The 24,891-nt window shown below is 43.4% G+C and overlaps 1 protein-coding gene across 1 annotated transcript in view; it reads right to left on the bottom strand.

Annotated features, from left to right (window-relative positions):
- The window catches only part of fhod1 (formin homology 2 domain containing 1), a gene marked incomplete at its 5' end in the record, with an annotated part of 42,483 nt that overhangs the window by 6,275 nt on the left and 11,317 nt on the right, over positions 1-24,891 (bottom strand). Inside the window, 13 exon segments of the mRNA XM_079230461.1 lie at positions 857-1,012; positions 1,205-1,406; positions 1,408-1,775; positions 2,071-2,222; positions 2,731-2,868; positions 3,867-4,051; positions 5,717-5,907; positions 10,238-10,253; positions 10,903-10,974; positions 11,154-11,258; positions 16,312-16,391; positions 16,674-16,838; positions 20,928-21,064. Of these exon segments, the coding sequence (XP_079086587.1) occupies positions 857-1,012; positions 1,205-1,406; positions 1,408-1,775; positions 2,071-2,222; positions 2,731-2,868; positions 3,867-4,051; positions 5,717-5,907; positions 10,238-10,253; positions 10,903-10,974; positions 11,154-11,258; positions 16,312-16,391; positions 16,674-16,838; positions 20,928-21,064 (1,967 nt within the window).

Genomic DNA, 24,891 nt, shown 5'->3' with positions numbered 1-24,891 from the left:
AGTTGATCATTCCTGTGGCCCTCTTTATTATCATCTCCATCATCACACAGCCCTCTGCTGAGGAAGTGCTCTTTACCTCCATCCCCTTACAGGAAGTGCTCTTTAGCTCCATCCCCTTACAGGAAGTGCTCTTTACCTCTAGCCCCTTACAGGAAGTGCTCTTTACCTCTAGCCCCTTACAGGAAGTGCTCTTTACCTCCATCCCCTTACAGGAAGTGCTCTTTACCTCCATCCCCTTTCAGGAAGTGCTCTTTAGCTCCATCCCCTTTCAGGAAGTGCTCTTTACCTCCATCCCCTTTCAGGAAGTGCTCTTTAGCTCCATCCCCTTACAGGAAGTGCTCTTTACCTCCATCCCCTTTCAGGAAGTGCTCTTTAGCTCCATCCCTTTACAGGAAGTGCTCTTTACCTCCATCCCCTTTCAGGAAGTGCTCTTTAGCTCCATCCCCTTACAGGAAGTGCTCTTTACCTCCATCCCCTTTCAGGAAGTGCTCTTTAGCTCCATCCCTTTACAGGAAGTGCTCTTTATCTCTAGCCCCTTACAGGAAGTGCTCTTTACCTCTAGCCCCTTACAGGAAGTGCTCTTTACCTCTAGCCCCTTACAGGAAGTGCTCTTTACCTCTAGCCCCTTACAGGAAGTGCTCTTTACCTCTAGCCCCAGACAGGAAGTGCTCTTTACCTCCAGCCCCAGACAGGAAGTGCTCTTTACCTCCAGCCCCAGACAGGAAGTGCTCTTTACCTCCAGCCCCAGACAGGAAGTGCTCTTTACCTCCAGCCCCAGACAGGAAGTGCTCTTTACCTCCAGCCCCAGACAGGAAGTGCTCTTTACCTCCAGCCCCAGACAGGAAGTGCTCTTTACCTCTATCCCCTCCTTGCTGATGGCAAACTCGTCAAAGTTGAGGATGGCGGTCTTGATGACGTGGACGGCCGGCAGGACAGTCATACCGATGTTGATGGCGTTGCTCCTCTTGGAGTCTAGAACCAGAACCACAGACCTCTTTGCCTCAGGTCCTTTCTGCACGGAGACATCAGAAAACTGCATCAATGACCGCTAATAACAGTTAATTACAGTTAATAACGTTGATAGTGTATTATCTCCATATTACCCCCCGTGGGGTCGGGACCCCCAGGTTTATCGATTTGTCTGTGATGAGATATTGGCTGACTGAGCAGCTTCCCACAATGCATCTTGTCGTCCAGACGTTACCTTGGCGACGGACATCTCCTTGGCCTTGGACTCAAACAGGTGCTCGAGGCGGGTCGTGTCCACAGACACCTCGTCCAGCGCCGCCCACACCGTGCCGCGCCCGAACCGACACCGGCGAGGCCCGTCGGCCTCCTTCAGCTCCCGCCAGAACAACTTCACCGTCTTCTTCTTCTTCTTCTGCGAGGACGAGGACGAGGGGGGGGGGGGGGGCCAGAGGAGGAGGAGGGGGAGGGGCCAGAGGCGGAGGAGGAGGAGGGGGAGGGGCCAGAGGCGGAGGAGGAGGAGGAACACCCAGGCTCAGGGGAGGAAGAGGAGGAGGGGGCGGGACGCCAGAGAAGCAGGAGGAAGAGGAGGAGTCCAAGGAGTCCATGTCCAGGACGTCGATGTCCTCCTCGTCCAGCAGGTCGGAGAAGTCCAGGTCTTTGATGCGCAGGGCGGCGGCACTCGGTTGCAGCTGGTCCCAGGCGTCGGCGGAGAGGCCCCCGGGACCCACGGAGGTCATCGGGGTCGTCTCCAGACGGCGGGCGTGGCTCTCAGCGTCCACGCTGCTCTGCTGACGGAGGTGACGGGTCTGATGGAGAACAGGCGACACAATGAGGCCCACAGGAAGATAATAATATGGAGAGAATACATGTTATTCTCCTGGTGTCCACTAGGGGCATCACTGCTGTATTATAGAGATAATACATGCTATTCTCCTGGTGTCCACTAGGGGCATCACTGCTGTATTATAGAGATAATACATGTTATTCTCCTGGTGTCCACTAGGGGCATCACTGCTGTATTATAGAGATAATACATGTTATTCTCCTGGTGTCCACTAGGGGCATCACTGCTGTATTATAGAGATAATACATGTTATTCACCTGTTGCTCCTCGGCGAGGCGGGCCCTCGCCGCCTGGGCGGAGCCTTCCAGCCCCTGTAGCTCCGCCCTGCGAGAGGCCCGGGTCTCGTCGGCGCCGGAGGGCTCTACTGAGCGCGCCCGGATGCTGGACAGGCGCTCGAACACCCGACCACCTGAGGACACACACAGTAGGTCTCACTCTGACTGCTTTACCAGAACCAACGTCTGAAACGACAAAAAGACTTGAACACATTCTTTAATTGAAATAATATTGTTTCACATTGATTTCTTTAATTGAAATAATATTGTTTCAATCAACTTCGTACAAAACGAAGAAACTGGAGCAGTGATGCAGTAAAGTACATGTACTCAAGTACTGGAAGTATAGTGGAGTTTTGAGTACATGGCAGCGGGAAATCTACATACGTACATAGACAGTACTACTGTAGTATTATTGGTCGTAGACAGTACTCCTGTAGTAGTATTGGTCGTAGACAGTACTACTGTAGTAGTATTGGTCGTAGACAGTACTACTGTAGTAGTATTGGTCGTAGACAGTACTACTGTAGTAGTATTGGTCGTAGACAGTACTCCTGTAGTAGTATTGGTCGTAGACAGTACTACTGTAGTAGTATTGGTCGTAGACAGTACTACTGTAGTAGTATTGCCGCCTGCTCTCACCGGGCAGGAAGTGGGCATCTTCTTCTTCGTTGGTGTGGGCGGCAGCAGGGCTCAGGGGGGCGGAGCTGGAGGTCTTGGAGTACAACATGTCTAACAGGAACTTCTTGTCCAGAGACAGAGTTTTGCTCTGACGCGGCGCTGCACACGGGGACAGGAAGTGAGATGTTCCTTCAGAATAAAAGCACCTTCTTCTATAAAAGCCATAGTCATGACTTCAGACTTCAGTATTTATCTCTTGTTCAGAATGAGAAGTCACTGAGTCATCGTGTACCCGTGTATATACATGTATACATCACGTTATATATACACATGTTATATACACATGTATACATCACATATATACACATGTATACATCACGTTATATATACACATGTTATATACACATGTATACATCACATATATACACCACGTTATATATACACATCACGTTATATATACACATGTATACATCACGTTATATATACACATGTTATATACACATGTATACAACACATATATACACATGTATACACCACGTTATATATACACATGTATACACCACGTTATATATACACATGTATACACCACGTTATATATACACATGTATACATCACGTTATATATACACATGTATACATCACGTTATATATACACATGTATACATCACGTTATATATACACATGAATACATTACGTTATATATACACATGTATACACCACGTTATATATACACATGTATACATCACGTTATATATACACATGTATACATCACGTTATATATACACATGAATACATTACGTTATATATACACATGTATACATCACGTTATATATACGTGTATAAGACATGTATATATATACATGTATACAACACGTTATATATACATGTATATGACATGTATATATACACAGTACTCCTGGAGTATTTATACAGTACTCCTGGAGTATTTATACAGTACTCCTGGAGTATTTATACAATACTCCTGGAGTATTTATACAGTACTCCTGGAGTATTCAAACAGCAGGAGGACTGCAGTGACCTCTGACCTCCACCAGAGTGCTTCCTCCCACAGAGAGGATTCTTCAATACATTGCACTCAGTGGAGCTGTAGTCAGACTCCTGAACAGACAGAGAGGATTGTGGGTAATGAAGGCTCACCAGGGTCATTCTGGGAGTCTGAGTGTCTGGAGGGCTCCTCACACGGGGCGCTGCCGCCCTGCTCTGCCGGCTGCAGGCTCGGGGTGATGATGTCATCAGACGAGGACAGCCTGGACTGACTGAGGCGTTTACTCCTCCTCTTCTTCTCCCACTGGGTGGCCGCCAGGCTGCGCAGGAAGGTGTCTCTGGGGGGGAGGGGCCAGGTGACACGGAGCCTTCATCATCATCATCACTTTATTAATGGGGCATTCCTGTTAACATCATGTCTTCATGTTCAGACTCAAACCAGAAACAAGTGTTCCTTCATCATCACCTTCATTATCACCCTCGTCATCATCACCTTCACCCTCGTCATCATCACCTTCATTATCACACTCGTCATCATCACCTTCACCCTCGTCATCATCACCTTCATCATCACACTCGTCATCATCACCTTTACCCTCGTCATCATCACCTTCATCATCACACTCGTCATCATCACCTTCACCCTCGTCATCATCACATTCATTATCACCCTCGTCATCATCACCTTCACCCTCGTCATCATCACCTTCATTATCACACTCGTCATCATCACCTTTACCCTCGTCATCATCACCTTCATCATCACACTCGTCATCATCACCTTTACCCTCGTCATCATCACATTCATTATCACCCTCGTCATCATCACCTTCACCCTCGTCATCATCACCTTCATTATCACACTCGTCATCATCACCTTTACCCTCGTCATCATCACCTTCATCATCACACTCGTCATCATCACCTTTACCCTCGTCATCATCACCTTCATTATCACACTCGTCATCATCACCTTCACCCTCGCCATCATCACCATCATTATCACCCTCGTCATCATCATCTTCATCGCTCTGTACCAAATGTAGATTAATCCACCGCTAGAAATAGTCCCCAACAAAGTCTTTATTTCCTGTGAGTCAGACAGGAAGTCAGTCAGACAGGAAGTCAGACAGACAGGAAGTCAGGCAGACAGGAAGTCAGTCAGACAGGAAGTCAGACAGGAAGTCAGGCAGACAGGAAGTCAGGCAGACAGGAAGTCAGGCAGACAGGAAGTCAGACAGGAAGTCAGGCAGACAGGAAGTCCGACAGGCAGTAAGTCAGACAGGAAGTCCGACAGGCAGGAAGGCAGACAGGAAGTCCGACAGGCAGGAAGTCAGACAGGAAGTCCGACAGGCAGGAAGTCAGACAGGAAGTCAGACAGGCAGGAAGTCAGACAGGAAGTCAGACAGACAGGAAGTCAGACAGGCAGGAAGTCAGACAGGCAGGAAGTCAGACAGGCAGGAAGTCAGGCAGACAGGCAGGAAGTAAGTCAGACAGGAAGTCAGGCAGACAGGAAGTCAGACAGGCAGGAAGTCAGACAGGCAGGAAGTCAGACAGGCAGGAAGTCAGACAGACAGGAAGTCAGACAGGCAGGAAGTCAGGCAGACAGGAAGTCAGGCAGACAGGAAGTCAGACAGGCAGGAAGTCAGACAGGAAGTCAGACAGACAGGAAGTCAGACAGACAGGAAGTCAGACAGACAGGAAGTCAGACAGACAGGAAGTCAGACGTTGTTGAGGGACGGACCAACATGTTGAGTCTGAACATGAGAAAACTTTTAGAGTTAATTTCTTCTTCACTGCAAACACCAACACCAGAGATTAGACTCCACCCAGCAAGCAGGAACCAGCCACAGCCACACACACACACACACACACACACACACACACACACACACACACACACACACACACACACACACACACACACACACACACACACACAGCAGAGCCCGGCCGTCCTCCCTCCAGCTCCCAGCATGCAGTGGGGCTGCAGCATTACTTACTCAAACCTCCTCAGAACCGGCTTGTCTGGGTTTACATTACAGTCATCTGAGCTGCAGAGACACACACACACACACAAACACACACACACACACACAAGCACAGAGACAGACACAAGCACAGAGACAGACACACACACACACACATACATACAGAGACACACACACACACACATACAGAGACACATACACACACACACAAAGACACACAAGCACAGAGACAGACACACACACACACACACAGAGAGAGACGCACACACACACACATAGAGAGAGAGACACACACAGACAGACACACACACACACACACACAGACACACACACACAAACACAGAGACACACACACACACACACACAGACACACACAGAGAGAGAAAGAGAGACACACACACAGAGACACACAGAGACACATACACATAGAGAGACACACATACAGAGAGAGACACACATACAGAGAGAGACACACACACACACACACACACAGAGACACACACACATACAGAGAGAGAGACACACACACACACACACACACACACACACACACACACACACACACACAGAGAGAGACACACACATATACAGAGAGAGAGAGACACACAGACACACACACACACACACACACACACACACACACACACACACAGAGACACACACACATACAGAGAGAGAGACACACACAGAGAGAGAGACACACACACACACACACACACACACACACATTATAAGCCCTCCTCTCGATGGGTTATGAATCACATCTTCTCAGGGTCTCAGAGTTCCCATGATCCTCTCTGCTCAGACAACTCTTCAGTTTGTTTTCATCCATCAGCTTCATGAACTTTTCCTCTTATGACACACAAGGAGGAAGAGGTGGAGGAAGAGGAGGAGGAGAAGAAGAGGGAGAGGAGGAGGAAGAGGAGGAGGAAAAATAGGAAAAGGAGGAGGAAGAGGATTGAGGAGGAATAAGAAGACAAAGGATAAGGAAGCGGGGGAGGAAGAAGAGGAGGAAGAGGGAGAAAGAGGAAGAGGAGGCGTGTACTTACCAGAAGAGCAGGTCAGCCTCCCCAGAGCTGGGGAGGAAGAGGAGGAAGAGGAGGAGAGAAAAGACGAAAGAGGAACAACATTATGAAGTTATTTATAATGTTGTGATAGAGAGACACACACAGAGAGAGAGAGAGAGAGAGAGAGAGAGAGAGAGAGAGGTCCATTGATAATAACTTTAAGTTAAACTGTTGAAACCTGAAATGGAAACCAGTCAGACCAGAGAAACGTCTTAACGTGTAAAGATAACAGATATAATAAGAATTATAACTAGAACATTTCGCAAGAGAGAGATATATATCTCCATATATATATATAGATATAGATATCTATATATATATATAGATATATACATATATATCTCATATATATATATATAGATATCTATATATATATATATATATATAGATATATATATATATATATCTAAATATATATATATATATATATATACATATATATCTCATATATATATATAGATATATATATATCTATATATATCTATATATATATCTATATATCTATATATATATCTATATATCTATATATATATATATAGATATATATATATATATATATATATATACTGCTTCATAGACACAGGTCACTGGTTACCATGGTGATTGGGTCACCAGGAAGAGTTAAATGTTGATGTGTTTGTAGAGTTAAATGTTGATATGTTGATGTGTTTGTAGAGTTAAATGTTGATATGTTGATGTGTTTGTAGAGTTAAATGTTGATGTGTTGATGTGTTTGTAGAGTTAAATGTTGATGTGTTTGTAGAGTTAAATGTTGATGTGTTTGTAGAGTTAAATGTTGATGTGTTTGTAGAGTTAAATGTTGATGTGTTGATCTGTTTGTAGAGTTAAATGTTGATGTGTTGATCTGTTTGTAGAGTTAAATGTTGATGTGTTTGTAGAGTTAAATGTTGCTGTGTTTGTACAGTTAAATGTTGATGTGTTTGTACAGTTAAATGTTGCTGTGTTTGTACAGTTAAATGTTGATATGTTGATGTGTTTGTAGAGTTAAATGTTGCTGTGTTTGTAGAGTTAAATGTTGATGTGTTTGGAGAGTTAAATGTTGATGTGTTTGGAGAGTTAAATGTTGATGTGTTGATCTGTTTGTAGAGTTAAATGTTGATGTGTTTGTAGAGATATATGTTGATGTGTTTGTAGAGTTAAATGTTGATGTGTTTGTAGAGTTAAATGTTGATGTGTTTGTAGAGTTAAATGTTGATGTGTTTGTAGAGTTAAATGTTGATGTGTTTGTAGAGTTAAATGTTGATGTGTTGATCTGTTTGTAGAGTTAAATGTTGATGTGTTTGTAGAGATATATGTTGATGTGTTTGTAGAGTTAAATGTTGATGTGTTTGTATAGTTAAATGTTGCTGTGTTTGTATAGTTAAATGTTGATGTGTTTGTATAGTTAAATGTTGATGTGTTTGGAGAGTTATATGTTGATGTGTTTGTAGAGTTATATGTTGATGTGTTTGTAGAGTTATATGTTGATATGTTTGTAGAGATATATGTTGATGTGTTTGTAGAGATATATGTTGATGTGTTTGTAGAGATATGTTGATGTGTTTGTAGAGATATATGTTGATGTGTTTGTAGAGTTAAATGTTGATGTGTTTCTAGAGATATATGTTGATATGTTTGTAGAGTTAAATGTTGATATGTTGATGTGTTTGTAGAGTTAAATGTTGATATGTTGATGTGTTTGTAAAGTTAAATGTTGATATGTTTGTAAAGTTAAATGTTGATATGTTTGTAGAGTTAAATGTTGATATGTTTGTAGAGTTAAATGTTGATATGTTTGTAGAGTTAAATGTTGATATGTTTGTAGAGTTAAATGTTGATATGTTTGTAGAGTTAAATGTTGATATGTTTGTAGAGTTAAATGTTGATATGTTTGTAGAGTTAAATGTTGATATGTTTGTAGAGTTAAATGTTGATATGTTTGTAGAGTTAAATGTTGATATGTTGATATGTTCGAAGAGTTAAATGTTGCTGTGTTTGTAGAGTTAAATGTTGCTGTGTTTGTAGAGTTAAATGTTGCTGTGTTTGTAGAGTTAAATGTTGCTGTGTTTGTAGAGTTAAATGTTGCTGTGTTTGTAGAGTTAAATGTTGATGTGTTTGGAGAGTTAAATGTTGATGTGTTTGGAGAGTTAAATGTTGATGTGTTTGTAGAGTTATATGTTGATGCGTTTGTAGAGTTAAATGTTGATGCGTTTGGAGAGTTAAATGTTGATGTGTTTGTAGAGTTAAATGTTGATGTGTTTGTAGAGTTAAATGTTGATGTGTTTGTAGAGTTAAATGTTGATGTGTTTGGAGAGTTAAATGTTGATATGTTTGGAGAGTTAAATGTTGATATGTTTGGAGAGTTAAATGTTGATATGTTGATGTGTTTGGAGAGTTAAATGTTGATGTGTTTGGAGAGTTAAATGTTGATATGTTTGTAGAGTTAAATGTTGATGTGTTGATGTGTTTGTAGAGTTAAATGTTGATATGTTTGTAGAGTTAAATGTTGATGTGTTTGTAGAGTTAAATGTTGATATGTTTGTAGAGTTAAATGTTGATGTGTTTGTAGAGTTAAATGTTGATGTGTTTGTAGAGTTAAATGTTGATATGTTGATGTGTTTGTAGAGTTAAATGTTGATGTGTTGTGTTTGTAGAGTTAAATGTTGATGTGTTTGTAGAGTTAAATGTTGATGTGTTTGTAGAGTTAAATGTTGATGTGTTGATGTGTTTGTAGAGTTAAATGTTGATGTGTTTGTAGAGTTAAATGTTGATGTGTTTGTAGAGTTAAATGTTGATGTGTTTGTAGAGTTAAATGTTGATGTGTTTGTAGAGTTAAATGTTGATATGTTTGGAGAGTTAAATGTTGATATGTTTGGAGAGTTAAATGTTGATCTGTTTGGAGAGTTAAATGTTGATATGTTTGGATAGTTAAATGTTTATATGTTGATGTGTTTGGAGAGTTAAATGTTGATGTGTTTGTAGAGTTATATGTTGATGCGTTTGTAGAGTTAAATGTTGATGCGTTTGTAGAGTTAAATGTTGATGTGTTTGTAGAGTTAAATGTTGATGTGTTTGTAGAGTTAAATGTTGATGTGTTGATGTGTTTGTAGAGTTAAATGTTGATATGTTTGTAGAGTTAAATGTTGATATGTTTGGAGAGTTAAATGTTGATATGTTTGGAGAGTTAAATGTTGATATGTTTGGAGAGTTAAATGTTGATATGTATGGAGAGTTAAATGTTGATATGTATGGAGAGTTAAATGTTGATGTGTTTGTACAGTTAAATGTTGATGTGTTTGTAGAGTTAAATGTTGATGTGTTTGGACAGTTAAATGTTGATGTGTTTGTAGAGTTAAATGTGAGTGTCTTCAGACTGAGGATGTCAGCTGACCAACTGTCAGTTTGCTCCTCCTGCCTGTGTGTCACTGGTTGTCATGGTGACAGAGCGCTAGTGAACTGGTCTAACTCTAAAATCCATGACTCTGAACGCCAAAACAAAAGGAACCACGAGAGAGATAAGACTCTTGTGAACCTACACATGTCCTTTACTTGTTTAAATGTGTATGTGTAGAAATGAGAGCTAAGTTCAGTTCATAAAGTCTCCTGCTGCTTCATGAGAGAACACGGTGGTCAGATCCAACATGGAGTCCATGGAGCAGCTGCTGACTTCATGTCTCTTTCAGGCTTGCTGACAAAAACATTAAAGTTTGTTGGATTCCACGACGCATGTGAACCACAAACACAAGATTTACTACGTTTTGATGTAAACATGACGACCCTGAAGAGTGAACATTGTGGGTTGAGTGATAAGAGTCTGAAGCTCACATCACCAGTCTAACCTGCGCCATACACACCCATTGTAAACTCTGAAAAGGCCAAAACATCTTCTTAAACTTGAACAATAATTCCATGAAAACTGTGCTAGCTATAAAAAAATGCCCAATTGGGCAAAGAAACTCCAGACTTTTGTCAAAGTTTTAAACTTTAAATCATTTCTCTACGTTAAAGTATGGCGAGTCACTGTGGGCACAAAGATGAATGTTTTTATTCTCTTCACGCAGAAACCCCATTCAAGTGAATGGGACAACTTCTGACTGTTACCATACATCCCAGTTTACCTGCTCCACTTACTTGAAACTGGTTTTCGTCTCCGTCTTGTTGCTGAGCAAATCCTGTTGAGAGAGATCTGAGGAGGAGGAGGAGCTACACACACACACACACACACACACACACACACACACACACACACACACACACACACACACACACACAGTGAAGCTTTAGTATTTTCACCATGAAGCTGAAACACCAGACGAGGCCAGAAGGGGAAATGATCACATGACTCTAATATGTCAGCAGGTCTGAGGTCAGTCTCTACAGACCTGCAGGCTAGAGGCTCCTCACAGATGGAGCTGGTTTTGGAGAAGAGTCTGGATCTTCTGCTCAGACCCAGAGACGACATGTGGTGGCTGAGGAAAGAGAGACTGCTAGAGGAGGAGGAGGAGAAGGAGGAGGAGGAAGAGAGGAGGGACACCAGTGATTATCAGAGACAGAAAACACCAACCCCAAGTCAGCAAAATAAGAAAAGACCCAGAACCAGAGGCAGAAGCAGAGGCAGAGGCAGAACCAGAGGCAGAACCAGAGGCAGAGGCAGAGGCAGAACCAGAGGCAGAACCAGAGGCAGAGGCAGAACCAGAGGCAGAGGCAGAACCAGAGGCAGAAGCAGAACCAGAGGCAGAAGCAGAACCAGAGGCAGAAGCAGAAGCAGAGGCAGAACCAGAGGCAGAGGCAGAGGCAGAACCAGAGGCAGAGGCAGAACCAGAGGCAGAGACAGAGGCAGAGACAGAGGCAGAGGCAGAACCAGAGGCAGAAGCAGAAGCAGAGACAGAACCAGAGGCAGAACCAGAGGCAGAAGCAGAAGCAGAGGCAGAAGCAGAGGCAGAACCAGAGGCAGAAGCAGAGGCAGAAGCAGAACCAGAAGCAGAAGCAGAAGCAGAGGCAGAACCAGAAGCAGAAGCAGAAGCAGAGGCAGAAGCAGAAGCAGAGGCAGAACCAGAGGCAGAAGCAGAAGCAGAGGCAGAACCAGAGGCAGAACCAGAAGCAGAGGCAGAACCAGAGGCAGAAGCAGAAGCAGAGGCAGAAGCAGAGGCAGAAGCAGAAGCAGAGGCAGAACCAGAGGCAGAACCAGAGGCAGAACCAGAGGCAGAGACAGAACCAGAACCAGAGACAGAGGCAGAGGCAGAGGCAGAAGAGTCTGCAGCAGAGAGTCTAGTATTTTATGTTTAGGGACTATTTTCTGAATCTGGAGTCAAACTGATCTGATCAGACAGGAAGTCTTCAGGAGGACTTCCTGTCTGTCCCCGCTGTCCACACGAGGACATGTGTTTATGTATATGTACGAATCTCCATAGAGGAGACGCAGCGGTATATATTTATGATAATAAGAATAATTAAAGCTGCGAGCAGCTATGACTGGGCCCTCGCTTCAAGCACGTCGGGGTAAGCCGAAGGGTCGCCGGCTCGTCCGTCCGAGAACGTTCGCCTGCAGGCGGATGTTCGGCGACCCGCTTTAATTTATCTATCTATCTATCTATCTATCTATCTATCTCTCTCTCTCTCTCTCTCTCTCAGTGGCGGGTTTTAGACCAAGGCCTTCAATGACGTGTGTCCACATCAGGTGCGGACTGGGGAAGAAGGGGAAAAAGTGTCCCGGGAGTTCCTGTCTGACCCTCGCGTATTGAACACGGCGCTGCCCACTACACTACACGGCGCTGCCCACTACACGGCGCTGCCCACTACACTACACGGCGCTGTCCACTACACGGCGCTGCCCACTACACTACACGGCGCTGTCCACTACACGGCGCTGTCCACTACACTACACGGCGCTGCCCACTACACTACACTACACTACACACTACACTACACTAAACTACACTACACGGCGCTGCCCACTACACTACACTACACTACACTACACACTACACTACACTACACTACACTACACGGCGCTGCCCACTACACTACACTACACTACACTACACGGCGCGTTCATCCAGACGGTCACGTGTGGACAGCAGAGCTCACTCTGCTATGCGGACGATTTCTTTGCACTATTACAGCATGGAGGTCACACGGTGTGGACCGACCGCGGAGCTGTTTTCACCGTATAAGCGCCAAGCCCCCCGCGCCTATTCTGGAAAAAGAAAAAGTAGTGAAGAAGGAGTTTTTTTCTTTCTTTTTTCAGCGGACGTTTCTGAGTCGGTAGAGCTCACGCAGCGCCTCTGACGCGGGATTTCCCCCGCAACAATAACCACACTTCGTTATGACATGACAAAACAATACATGATTAAAAAAAACAGCACACAACGCAACGCCACCGCAGATGAAACACAAAAAGCAACTCACCGGATGCTGTTCATTAAAGACAAAGTCCATCTCCTCTCCTTATTAACAACGAGTTCAGCAACGCGGTCGTTCGGTTCACGGAGCTTCAGTTCCAGCAACAGGCGCCATGGACCGGTGAGGACAGCCGAGCCTCCCGACCGCACCCCGGAAACCTCCACGCGTTCTAGGGCAGAACATATCCGCTCGACAGCAGCAGTCGACGCCTCAAATCCTCCACCAAGTCCGCTAATCTTCCACCGAGCGCCAAAACACGCAACAAAAACAACATGTCACAACTTCTCTAGCTTCCGCCTGAACCGTTCCAGCTCCCACTGAGCTCCGCCCTGTTGACACACTGGCCAATCACAGCGCATGTTGATGGTCACGCTGGGCCACTGACCAATCACACGTCCACGCCCCCTCGCAGGCCCTGCACGTCAAAGAACCCGCCCAGTTTGTCAAACTAACGATCTGATTGGCTGAAGTCCATGACAATCAACCACAACGCCCACTCCCCGTGTACTTTAATCTGCAAAGGCCTGTTTAAACTGCCTTGCTGGCCTGGAGACACAGGAGAGAAAACATCTGATTGGATGAAATGTTCTCCTTCAAACCAGCTGCAGTCTGATGGCTGAAGACTGCAGGCTGAGCAACAGAGCTGTACAATGAGAAAATAATCTGATAGGGAAAAAATATTATAATACATGTAGTGTATTTGTGAAAAACAATGAAATTATAAAATAGCTATAACTTTGTGATTCTGTTTAGGCCAGCAGAGAAGGCTTAGAAGGCCCAGACGGCCCACCACTGAGGAAGAAAATGATACGGTTTAGAGCATGGTCCCAAGAGAGTTATTGTTAAGTGTATATGTGGTACATACGCCTATCAAATATTGTATATCTATGTTGAACGTACTGCGAGGGCTGCTTTGTTGAATTTAGTTGAATTTACCCCTAAGAAGTTAATGGGTCCTTTTCTTTTGAACACAATGAGATACAAACAAGCTTTTGATGTATTGTGATGAAATTGAACCTTTAATGATCCACAGAGAATTTCGTAAAAATCGAAGCCAGCGTTTAGAAAGATTTGAGGAAAAAATTGTTTTTATCAAAATTCAAAATGGTGGAAATTCTAAGTAGGCGGAATTTAGTGCGACCACGTACTTTTTTGTAGAGCAGACACAACCGGACATGTGTGCCAAATTTCAGGTCAATTGGTGATAGGGGGCAAAAACTGTGGGCTTTCACAACTCACAGGTTGTCAAAAAAAACACGTTTTTTTAGGGGGCGCTATCTGACTTCCTGTACGGTTTAGAGCATGGTCCCAAGAGAGTTATCTTTAAGTTTACATGTGTTACATATTCCTAGCAAGTTTCATACATGTAGGTCAACCGTAGCGCTGGGGCTGATTAATTGAATATTTGTAGGGGGCGCTATCGAGCCGAAGTTCCAGTTTTGAGTCATTCAAGTCATATCAGGCAACTACATCTTTGCCTTTAAATGTGTTTGGCAAGTTTAGTTACGTTTCGAGCATGCTTAGTCCCTCAAAAGTACCTTCATTGCTGACCGCGAAGGATGGGGCGCCACGGCAACAGCGTTACACAAAAAATCCAAAGCTTTAGGGGCTGACATCATGAAAGTCTTATGTTTGTCTAGAAGTAATTGGAAGTTGATCTGATTGACCGACTAAGAGAAGCAAGCCAAAGTATAGAAATATTTACTTCATGTTGCCATTAGGTGGCGCTATGACTCAAATTAAAAATTAGACTGCACATGTCTTCAGGCCTGGAGGCTGATCAAACATGTGAAACCTGGAAAGGATCTTATCATGTGGAGTCGAGTTACATCGGTTTATTCGGTCACGGCGAAGGATCGAACTTCTGCGACGGACCGACGCTACGCCGTTCAACGGATCCTTACAATCTTCAAGGTGATGCATTATCAATGTCTTAAGTCTCTTCCGACGCATTTTGAGAGGGATCTGAATAATCTGTGAGGAGCACGGTGTACAAGTAGAAAACATGTAACTTCCTGTTGCCTCTAGGTGGCGCTATGACTAGGATGAAAATTGATCATATGGATGTCTTCAGGGTCAGGAGGTCATGGCATACGAGAAATACGGAGCAGGTTACATTATGTACGGCCGAGTTAAAGCAACTTCCATTTTCATGGAAAATGGTGTCTCTTTGCCGCTGCTCTGCGCTCACATAGTTCGATATTTTGAAAATCCTTTGATAACTTTTCCCTGCAAAGGTCTCAACATCATATTGCCCGAATGTGAAATCAATCGTGTGTAATCTCTAGGAGGAGTTCGTCAGAATACAATGCCTGAAAACAAGGAAAATGCCAAAATTGATCGGTTCACTGCAGCGCCCTCTAGTGTTTGAATATTCTGAAACAATTTGGGTACGTTAAGGGACACGATGTTGACATATGCTACAAAGTTTGTGAAGATAGGCCAAGTAATTAGGAAGTTATGTGTATTGACATATTGAGCCACGCCCCTAAGAGGTTAATTGGTTAATAACTTCTGAACGTAATGAGATATCAACACGGTTGACAATATCATTTGATCACATTGAGCCAATGATGATTCAGAGAAAATTTCGTAAGAAACGGACCCAGCGTTTAGGAGGAATGGGCAAAAATGTGTTTTTTACAAAATTCAAAATGGCGGAAAATCTAATTAGGCGCATTTTAATTTCACGGATGAGTTTTTTGTAGAGCAGTCCCACCCGGACATGTGTGCAAAATTTCAAGTCAATCGGCCATAGTTGGCAAAAAGCGTAGCCTTTCTGCCTAAAGGGGGCGCTATAGAGACATTTTCTCAGACTTTTGGTCGACGCCCAAATTATATTAAAATTTTCGCCAAGTCTGATGGGTGTGCAAAGTTTGAAGAATGTAGGTTTATCCCAAGCACCTCTTTTCCCTGCGCATAGGTCGGGAATAATAATACTTAGCATTTCAATAGGTCCTCGATCTGACTACGTCAGTACTCGGGCCCTAATAATCACACCAAAACGATAAAGAACCGATAACTAGCTGTTAGCTACTAAATGTTAAATACTAGCTGCTAGCTGCTAGCTACTACATGTTAGCTACTAGCTGCTGCAGGTCCGAGGTCGAGACCCGCCGCTCCACTGGGGGAACTCACCCGCTGGTTGGGGACTTGGGCTCCGGCTCTGCGGTCCCGGTGTCGTTGGGGGGAGAGTGGGGGACAGGCGGAGACCCGGTCTGGGATCCGGACGCAATGGAGGTGGGGCTGCCGGGGTCAGAGGTCACCGGGGACGAGGCCCTGCTGCCCAACCCCGCCGGAGGAGGTGAGGAGGAGGGGAGGAGGGCCGGGTGAGGAGGGGATGAGGAGGAAGAGGGGAGGAGGGCCGGGGGAAGAGGGGAGGAGGAGGAAGGGGGGAGGAGGGCCGGGGGAGGAGGGGAAGAGGAGGAGGGGAGGAGGAGGGCCGGGGGAGGAGGGGATGAGGAGGAGGGGGGGAGGAGGGCCGGGGGAGGAGGGGAGGAGGAGGGCGAGGAGCCGGCGGAGGAGGACAGCAGGTCCGGCAGGTTGTGGCTGGACAAGCGGCGGCTCCTCCGGCCCTCCTGCTCGCCGGCGGCCATCTTTCTTCTCTCCTTGCGGAGGTGAGGGGAGGAGTCATCCGTCTCCCCGTCCTCGTCCCGCAGAGCCGCCTGCAACACACACACCAGGCTTTTATTGTGAAAGGACAGAACAAAAGCAGCTGCGTCATATTATAAAAACAACCGTTGTATACATGTGTCTAAATTAATGTTGTTGTTGTTGTTGCCTCGTACGTGGTGCACTGAAACATGTTGTTGTTGTTGTTGTTACCTCGTACGTGGTGCACTGAAACATGTTGTTGTTGTTGTTGTTGTTGTTACCTCGTACGTGGTGAACTGAAACATGTTGTTACCTTGTACGTGGTGCACTGAAACATGTTGTTGTTGTTGTTGTTGTTACCTCGTACGTGGTGAACTGAAACATGTTGTTACCTCGTACGTGGTGCACTGAAACATGTTGTTGTTACCTCGTACGTGGTGCACTGAAACATGTTGTTGTTGTTACCTCGTACGTGGTGCACTGAAACATGTTGTTGTTGTTACCTCGTACGTGGTGCACTGAAACATGTTGTTGTTGTTACCTCGTACGTGGTGAACTGAAACATGTTGTTACCTCGTACGTGGTGAACTGAAACATGTTGTTACCTCGTACGTGGTGAACTGAAACATGTTGTTACCTCGTACGTGGTGAACTGAAACATGTTGTTGTTGTTACCTCGTACGTGGTGCACTGAAACATGTTGTTGTTGTTACCTCGTACGTGGTGAACTGATACATGTTGTTGTTACCTCGTATGTGGTGCACTGATACATGTTGTTGTTGTTGTTACCTCGTACGTGGTGAACTGATACATGTTGTTGTTGTTACCTCGTACGTGGTGAACTGATACATGTTGTTGTTGTTGTTACCTCGTACGTGGTGAACTGATACATGTTGTTGTTGTTACCTCGTACGTGGTGAACTGATACATGTTGTTGTTGTTACCTCGTACATGGTGAACTGATACATGTTGTTGTTTCCTCGTACGTGGTGAACTGATACATGTTGTCGTTGTTGTTACCTCGTACGTGGTGAACTGAAACATGTTGTTGTTACCTCGTGCGTGGTGAACTGATACATGTTGTTGTTACCTCGTACGTGGTGAACTGATACATGTTGTTGTTGTTGTTGTTACCTCGTACGTGGTGCACTGAAACATGTTGTTGTTGTTACCTCGTACGTGGTGAACTGATACATGTTGTCGTTGTTGTTACCTCGTACATGGTGAACTGAAACATGTTGTTGTTGTTACCTCGTACGTGGTGAACTGATACATGTTGTTGTTGTTACCTCGTACGTGGCGAACTGATACATGTTGTTGTTGTTACCTCGTACGTGGTGAACTGAAACATGTTGTTGTTGTTACCTCGTACGTGGTGAACTGATACATGTTGTTGTTGTTGTTGTTGTTGTTACCTCGTACGTGGTGCACTGAAACATGTTGTTGTTGTTACCTCGTACGTGGTGAACTGATACATGTTGTCGTTGTTGTTACCTCGTACGTGGTGAACTGATACATGTTGTTGTTACCTCGTACGTGGTGAACTGATACATGTTGTTGTTGTTGTTACCTCGTACGTGGTGCACTGAAACATGTTGTTGTTGTTACCTCGTACGTGGTGAACTGATACATGTTGTCGTTGTTGTTACCTCGTACGTGGTGCACTGAAACATGTTGTTGTTGTTACCTCGTACGTGGTGAACTGATACATGTTGTTGTTACCTCGTACGTGGTGAACTGATACATGTTGTTGTTGTTGTTACCTCGTACGTGGTGAACTGAAACATGTTGTTGTTGTTACCTCGTACGTGGTGCACTGAAACATGTTGTTGTTGTTACCTCGTACGTGGTGAACTGATACATGTTGTTGTTGTTGCTACCTCGTACGTGGTGAACTGATACATGTTGTTGTTGTTGTTACCTCGTACGTGGTGAACTGATACATGTTGTTGTTGTTGTTACCTCGTACGTGGTGAACTGATACATGTTGTCGTTGTTGTTACCTCGTACGTGGTGCACTGAAACATGTTGTTGTTGTTACCTCGTACGTGGTGAACTGATACATGTTGTTGTTACCTCGTACGTGGTGAACTGATACATGTTGTTGTTGTTGTTACCTCGTACGTGGTGAACTGAAACATGTTGTTGTTGTTACCTCGTACGTGGTGCACTGAAACATGTTGTTGTTGTTACCTCGTACGTGGTGAACTGATACATGTTGTCGTTGTTGTTACCTCGTACGTGGTGAACTGATACATGTTGTTGTTGTTGTTACCTCGTACGTGGTGAACTGATACATGTTGTTGTTGTTGTTACCTCGTACGTGGTGAACTGATACATGTTGTCGTTGTTGTTACCTCGTACGTGGTGAACTGATACATGTTGTTGTTGTTGTTACCTCGTACGTGGTGAACTGATACATGTTGTCGTTGTTGTTGTTACCTCGTACGTGGTGAACTGAAACATGTTGTTGTTGTTGTTACCTCGTACGTGGTGAACTGATACATGTTGTTGTTACCTCGTACGTGGTGAACTGATACATGTTGTTGTTACCTCGTACGTGGTGAACTGATACATGTTGTTGTTGTTGTTACCTCGTACGTGGTGAACTGAAACATGTTGTTGTTGTTACCTCGTACGTGGTGAACTGATACATGTTGTTGTTGTTGCTACCTCGTACGTGGTGAACTGATACATGTTGTTGTTGTTGTTACCTCGTACGTGGTGAACTGATACATGTTGTTGTTGTTGTTACCTCGTACGTGGTGAACTGAAACATGTTGTTGTTGTTGTTGTTACCTCGTACGTGGTGAACTGATACATGTTGTTGTTGTCGTTACCTCGTACGTGGTGAACTGAAACATGTTGTTGTTGCTACCTCGTACGTGGTGAACTGATACATGTTGTTGTTGTTGCTACCTCGTACGTGGTGAACTGATACATGTTGTCGTTGTTGTTACCTCGTACGTGGTGAACTGATACATGTTGTTGCTACCTCGTACGTGGTGAACTGAAACATGTTGTTGTTGCTACCTCGTACGTGGTGAACTGAAACATGTTGTTGCTACCTCGTACGTGGTGAACTGAAACATGTTGTTGTTGCTACCTCGTACGTGGTGAACTGATACATGTTGTTGCTACCTCGTACGTGGTGAACTGATACATGTTGTTGTTACCTCGTACGTGGTGAACTGATACATGTTGTTGTTGTTGTTGTTACCTCGTACGTGGTGAACTGATACATGTTGTTGTTGTTACCTCGTACGTGGTGAACTGATACATGTTGTTGTTGTTGTTACCTCGTACGTGGTGAACTGATACATGTTGTTGTTGTTGTTGTTACCTCGTACGTGGTGAACTGATACATGTTGTCGTTGTTGTTACCTCGTACGTGGTGAACTGATACATGTTGTTGTTGTTACCTCGTACGTGGTGAACTGATACATGTTGTTGTTACCTCGTACGTGGTGAACTGATACATGTTGTTGTTGTTGTTACCTCGTACGTGGTGAACTGATACATGTTGTCGTTGTTGTTACCTCGTACGTGGTGAACTGATACATGTTGTTGTTGTTGTTACCTCGTACGTGGTGAACTGATACATGTTGTTGTTGTTGTTACCTCGTACGTGGTGAACTGATACATGTTGTCGTTGTTGTTACCTCGTACGTGGTGAACTGATACATGTTGTTGTTGTTGTTACCTCGTACGTGGTGAACTGATACATGTTGTCGTTGTTGTTGTTGTTACCTCGTACGTGGTGAACTGATACATGTTGTTGTTGTTGTTACCTCGTACGTGGTGAACTGATACATGTTGTTGTTACCTCGTACGTGGTGAACTGATACATGTTGTTGTTACCTCGTACGTGGTGAACTGATACATGTTGTGGTTGTTACCTCGTACGTGGTGAACTGATACATGTTGTTGTTGTTACCTCGTACGTGGTGAACTGATACATGTTGTTGTTGTTACCTCGTACGTGGTGAACTGATGCATGTTGTTGTTGTTGTTGTTGTTACCTCGTACTTGGTGCACTGATACATGTTGTTGTTGTTGTTGTTACCTCGTACATGGTGAACTGATACATGTTGTTGTTGTTATTACCTCGTACGTGGTGCACTGATACATATTGTTGTTGTTGTTATTGTTGTTGTTACCTCGTACGTGGTGAACTGCGCCCGCAGGTCGGGCTCAGTTCCCTTGTTGCTCATGTGCTTGTGGATGATGAGTTCCATCCCCAGCTGCTCCAGACTGTCGGTCACATCGTAGAACGAGTCCTGATCAGGAAGCACTGCTAGAGTCTGACACACACACACACACAGTTTGTTTACTTTGTAGACTGTTTACCTTGTAGATTCTTTACCTCCTAGACTGTTTGTTTACCTCCAAGACTGTTTACCTTGTAGACTGTTTGTTTACCTTGTAGACTGTTTGTTTACTGTGTAGACTGTTTACCGCGTAGACTATTTGTTTACCTCCTAAACTGTTTGATTACTGTGTAAACTGTTTGTTTACCTTGTAGACTGTTTGTTTACTGTGTAGACTGTTTGTTTACTGTGTAGACTGTTTGTTTACCGCGTAGACTGTTTACCGCGTAGACTGTTTGTTTACCTTGTAGACTGTTTATTTATCGCGTAGACTGTTTATTTACCTCCTAGAACGTTTATTTACCTCCTAGACTGTTTATTTACCTTGTAGACTGTTTATTTACCTCCTAGACTGTTTATTTACCTTGTAGACTGTTTATTTACTGCATAGACTGTTTATTTACTGCATAGACTGTTTATTTATCGCGTAAACTGTTTATTTACCTCCTAGAATGTTTATTTACCTCCTAGACTGTTTATTTACCTTGTAGACTGTTTATTTACCTTGTAGACTGTTTATTTACTGCCTAGACTGTTTATTTACCTTGTAGACTGTTTATTTACTGCCTAGACTGTTTGTTTACAGCCTAGACTGTTTATTTACCTCCTAGACTATTTATCGCGTAGACTGTTTATTTACCTCCTAGAACGTTTATTTACCTCCTAGACTGTTTATTTACCTTGTAGACTGTTTATTTACTGCATAGACTGTTTATTTACCTCCTAGACTGTTTATTTATCGCGTAGACTGTTTATTTACCTCCTAGAATGTTTATTTACCTCCTAGACTGTTTATTTACCTTGTAGACTGTTTATTTACTGCATAGACTGTTTATTTACCTTGTAGACTGTTTATTTACCGCCTAGACTGTTTATTTACAGCCTAGACTGTTTATTTACAGCCTAGACTGTTTATTTACAGCCTAGACTGTTTGTTTACCTTGTTGACTGTTTGTTTACCTCATAGACTGTTTGTTTACCTCATAGACTGTTTGTTTACCGCATAGACTCTTTGTTTACCGCGTAGACTCTTTGTTTACCGCGTAGACTCTTTGTTTACCGCGTAGACTCTTTGTTTACCTCCTAGACTGTTTATTTACCGCCTAGACTGTTTGTTTACAGCCTAGACTGTTTGTTTACAGCGTAGACTGTTTGTTTACCGCGTAGACTGTTTGTTTACCCCGTAGACTGTTTGTTTACCGCGTAGACTGTTTGTTTACCGCGTAGACTGTTTGTTTACCGCGTAGACTGTTTGTTTACCTCCTAGACTGTTTGTTTACCGCGTAGTCTGTTTGTTTACCGCGTAGACTGTTTGTTTACCGCGTAGACTGTTTGTTTACCGCGTAGACTGTTTGTTTACCGCGTAGACTGTTTGTTTACCGCGTAGACTGTTTGTTTACCTTGTTGACTGTTTGTTTACCGCATAGACTGTTTGTTTACCTTGTTGACTGTTTGTTTACCGCGTATACTGTTTGTTTACCTTGTTGACTGTTTGTTTACCGCGTAGACTGTTTATTTACCTTGTTGACTGTTTACCTTGTTGACTGTTTGTTTACCGCGTAGACTGTTTGTTTACCTTGTGGACTGTTTGTTTACCGCGTAGACTGTTTGTTTACCGCGTAGACTGGTTGTTTACCTTGTTGACTGTTTACCTTGTTGACTGTTTGTTTACCTTGTTGACTGTTTGTTTACCTTGTTGACTGTTTGTTTACCGCGTAGACTGTTTGATTACCTTGTTGACTGTTTGTTTACCTTGTTGACTGTTTGTTTACCTTGTTGACTGTTTGTTTACCGCGTAGACTGTTTGTTTACCGCGTAGACTGTTTGTTTACCTTGTTGACTGTTTGTTTACCGCATAGACTGTTTGTTTACCTTGTTGACTGTTTACCTTGTTGACTGTTTGTTTACCGCGTATACTGTTTGTTTACCTTGTTGACTGTTTGTTTACCGCGTAGACTGTTTATTTACCTTGTTGACTGTTTACCTTGTTGACTGTTTGTTTACCGCATAGACTGTTTGTTTACCTTGTTGACTGTTTACCTTGTTGACTGTTTGTTTACCGCGTAGACTGTTTGTTTACCTCCTTGACTGTTTATTTACCGCGTAGACTGTTTGTTTACCTCCTAGACTGTTTGTTTACCTTGTTGACTGTTTACCTTGTTGACTGTTTGTTTACCTTGTTGACTGTTTGTTTACCTTGTTGACTGTTTGTTTACCGCGTAGACTGTTTGATTACCTTGTTGACTGTTTGTTTACCTTGTTGACTGTTTGTTTACCTTGTTGACTGTTTGTTTACCGCGTAGACTGTTTGTTTACCGCGTAGACTGTTTGTTTACCTTGTTGACTGTTTGTTTACCGCATAGACTGTTTGTTTACCTTGTTGACTGTTTACCTTGTTGACTGTTTGTTTACCGCGTATACTGTTTGTTTACCTTGTTGACTGTTTGTTTACCGCGTAGACTGTTTATTTACCTTGTTGACTGTTTACCTTGTTGACTGTTTGTTTACCGCATAGACTGTTTGTTTACCTTGTTGACTGTTTACCTTGTTGACTGTTTGTTTACCGCGTAGACTGTTTGTTTACCTCCTTGACTGTTTATTTACCGCGTAGACTGTTTGTTTACCTCCTAGACTGTTTGTTTACCTTGTTGACTGTTTACCTTGTTGACTGTTTGTTTACCGCGTAGACTGTTTGTTTACCTTGTTGACTGTTTGTTTACCGCGTAGACTGTTTATTTACCTTGTTGACTGTTTACCTTGTTGACTGTTTGTTTACCGCATAGACTGTTTGTTTACCTTGTTGACTGTTTACCTTGTTGACTGTTTGTTTACCGCGTAGACTGTTTGTTTACCTCCTTGACTGTTTATTTACCGCGTAGACTGTTTGTTTACCTCCTAGACTGTTTGTTTACCTTGTTGACTGTTTACCTTGTTGACTGTTTGTTTACCGCGTAGACTGTTTGTTTACCGCGTAGACTGTTTGTTTACCTTGTTGACTGTTTGTTTACCTTGTTGACTGTTTGTTTACCGCGTAGACTGTTTACCTTGTTGACTGTTTGTTTACCTTGTTGACTGTTTGTTTACCGCGTATACTGTTTGTTTACCTTGTTGACTGTTTGTTTACCGCGTAGACTGTTTATTTACCTTGTTGACTGTTTACCTTGTTGACTGTTTGTTTACCGCATAGACTGTTTGTTTACCTCCTTGACTGTTTATTTACCGCGTAGACTGTTTGTTTACTTCCTAGACTGTTTGTTTACCTTGTTGACTGTTTACCTTGTTGACTGTTTGTTTACCGCGTAGACTGTTTGTTTACCGCGTAGACTGTTTGTTTACCTTGTTGACTGTTTACCTCATAGACTGTTTGTTTACCTTGTTGACTGTTTACCTTGTTGACTGTTTGTTTACCGCATAGACTGTTTGTTTACCTTGTTGACTGTTTGTTTACCGCGTAGACTGTTTGTTTACCGCGTAGACTGTTTGTTTACCTTGTTGACTGTTTACCTTGTTGACTGTTTGTTTACCTTGTTGACTGTTTGTTTACCGCGTAGACTGTTTGTTTACCTTGTTGACTGTTTGTTTACCTTGTTGACTGTTTGTTTACCGCGTAGACTGTTTGTTTACCTTGTTGACTGTTTGTTTACCGCGTAGACTGTTTGTTTACCGCATAGACTGTTTGTTTACCGCATAGACTGTTTATTTACCGCGTAGACTGTTTGTTTACCTTGTTGACTGTTTGTTTACCGCGTAGACT

The sequence above is a fragment of the Taurulus bubalis genome, assembly GCF_910589615.1.
Source record: "Taurulus bubalis genome assembly, chromosome: 15".
In the NCBI taxonomy this organism is placed as follows: Eukaryota; Metazoa; Chordata; class Actinopteri; order Perciformes; family Cottidae; genus Taurulus; species Taurulus bubalis.
Note: the sequence above shows the minus strand (reverse complement) of the source record. Positions and strands in the feature narration are given on the sequence as shown.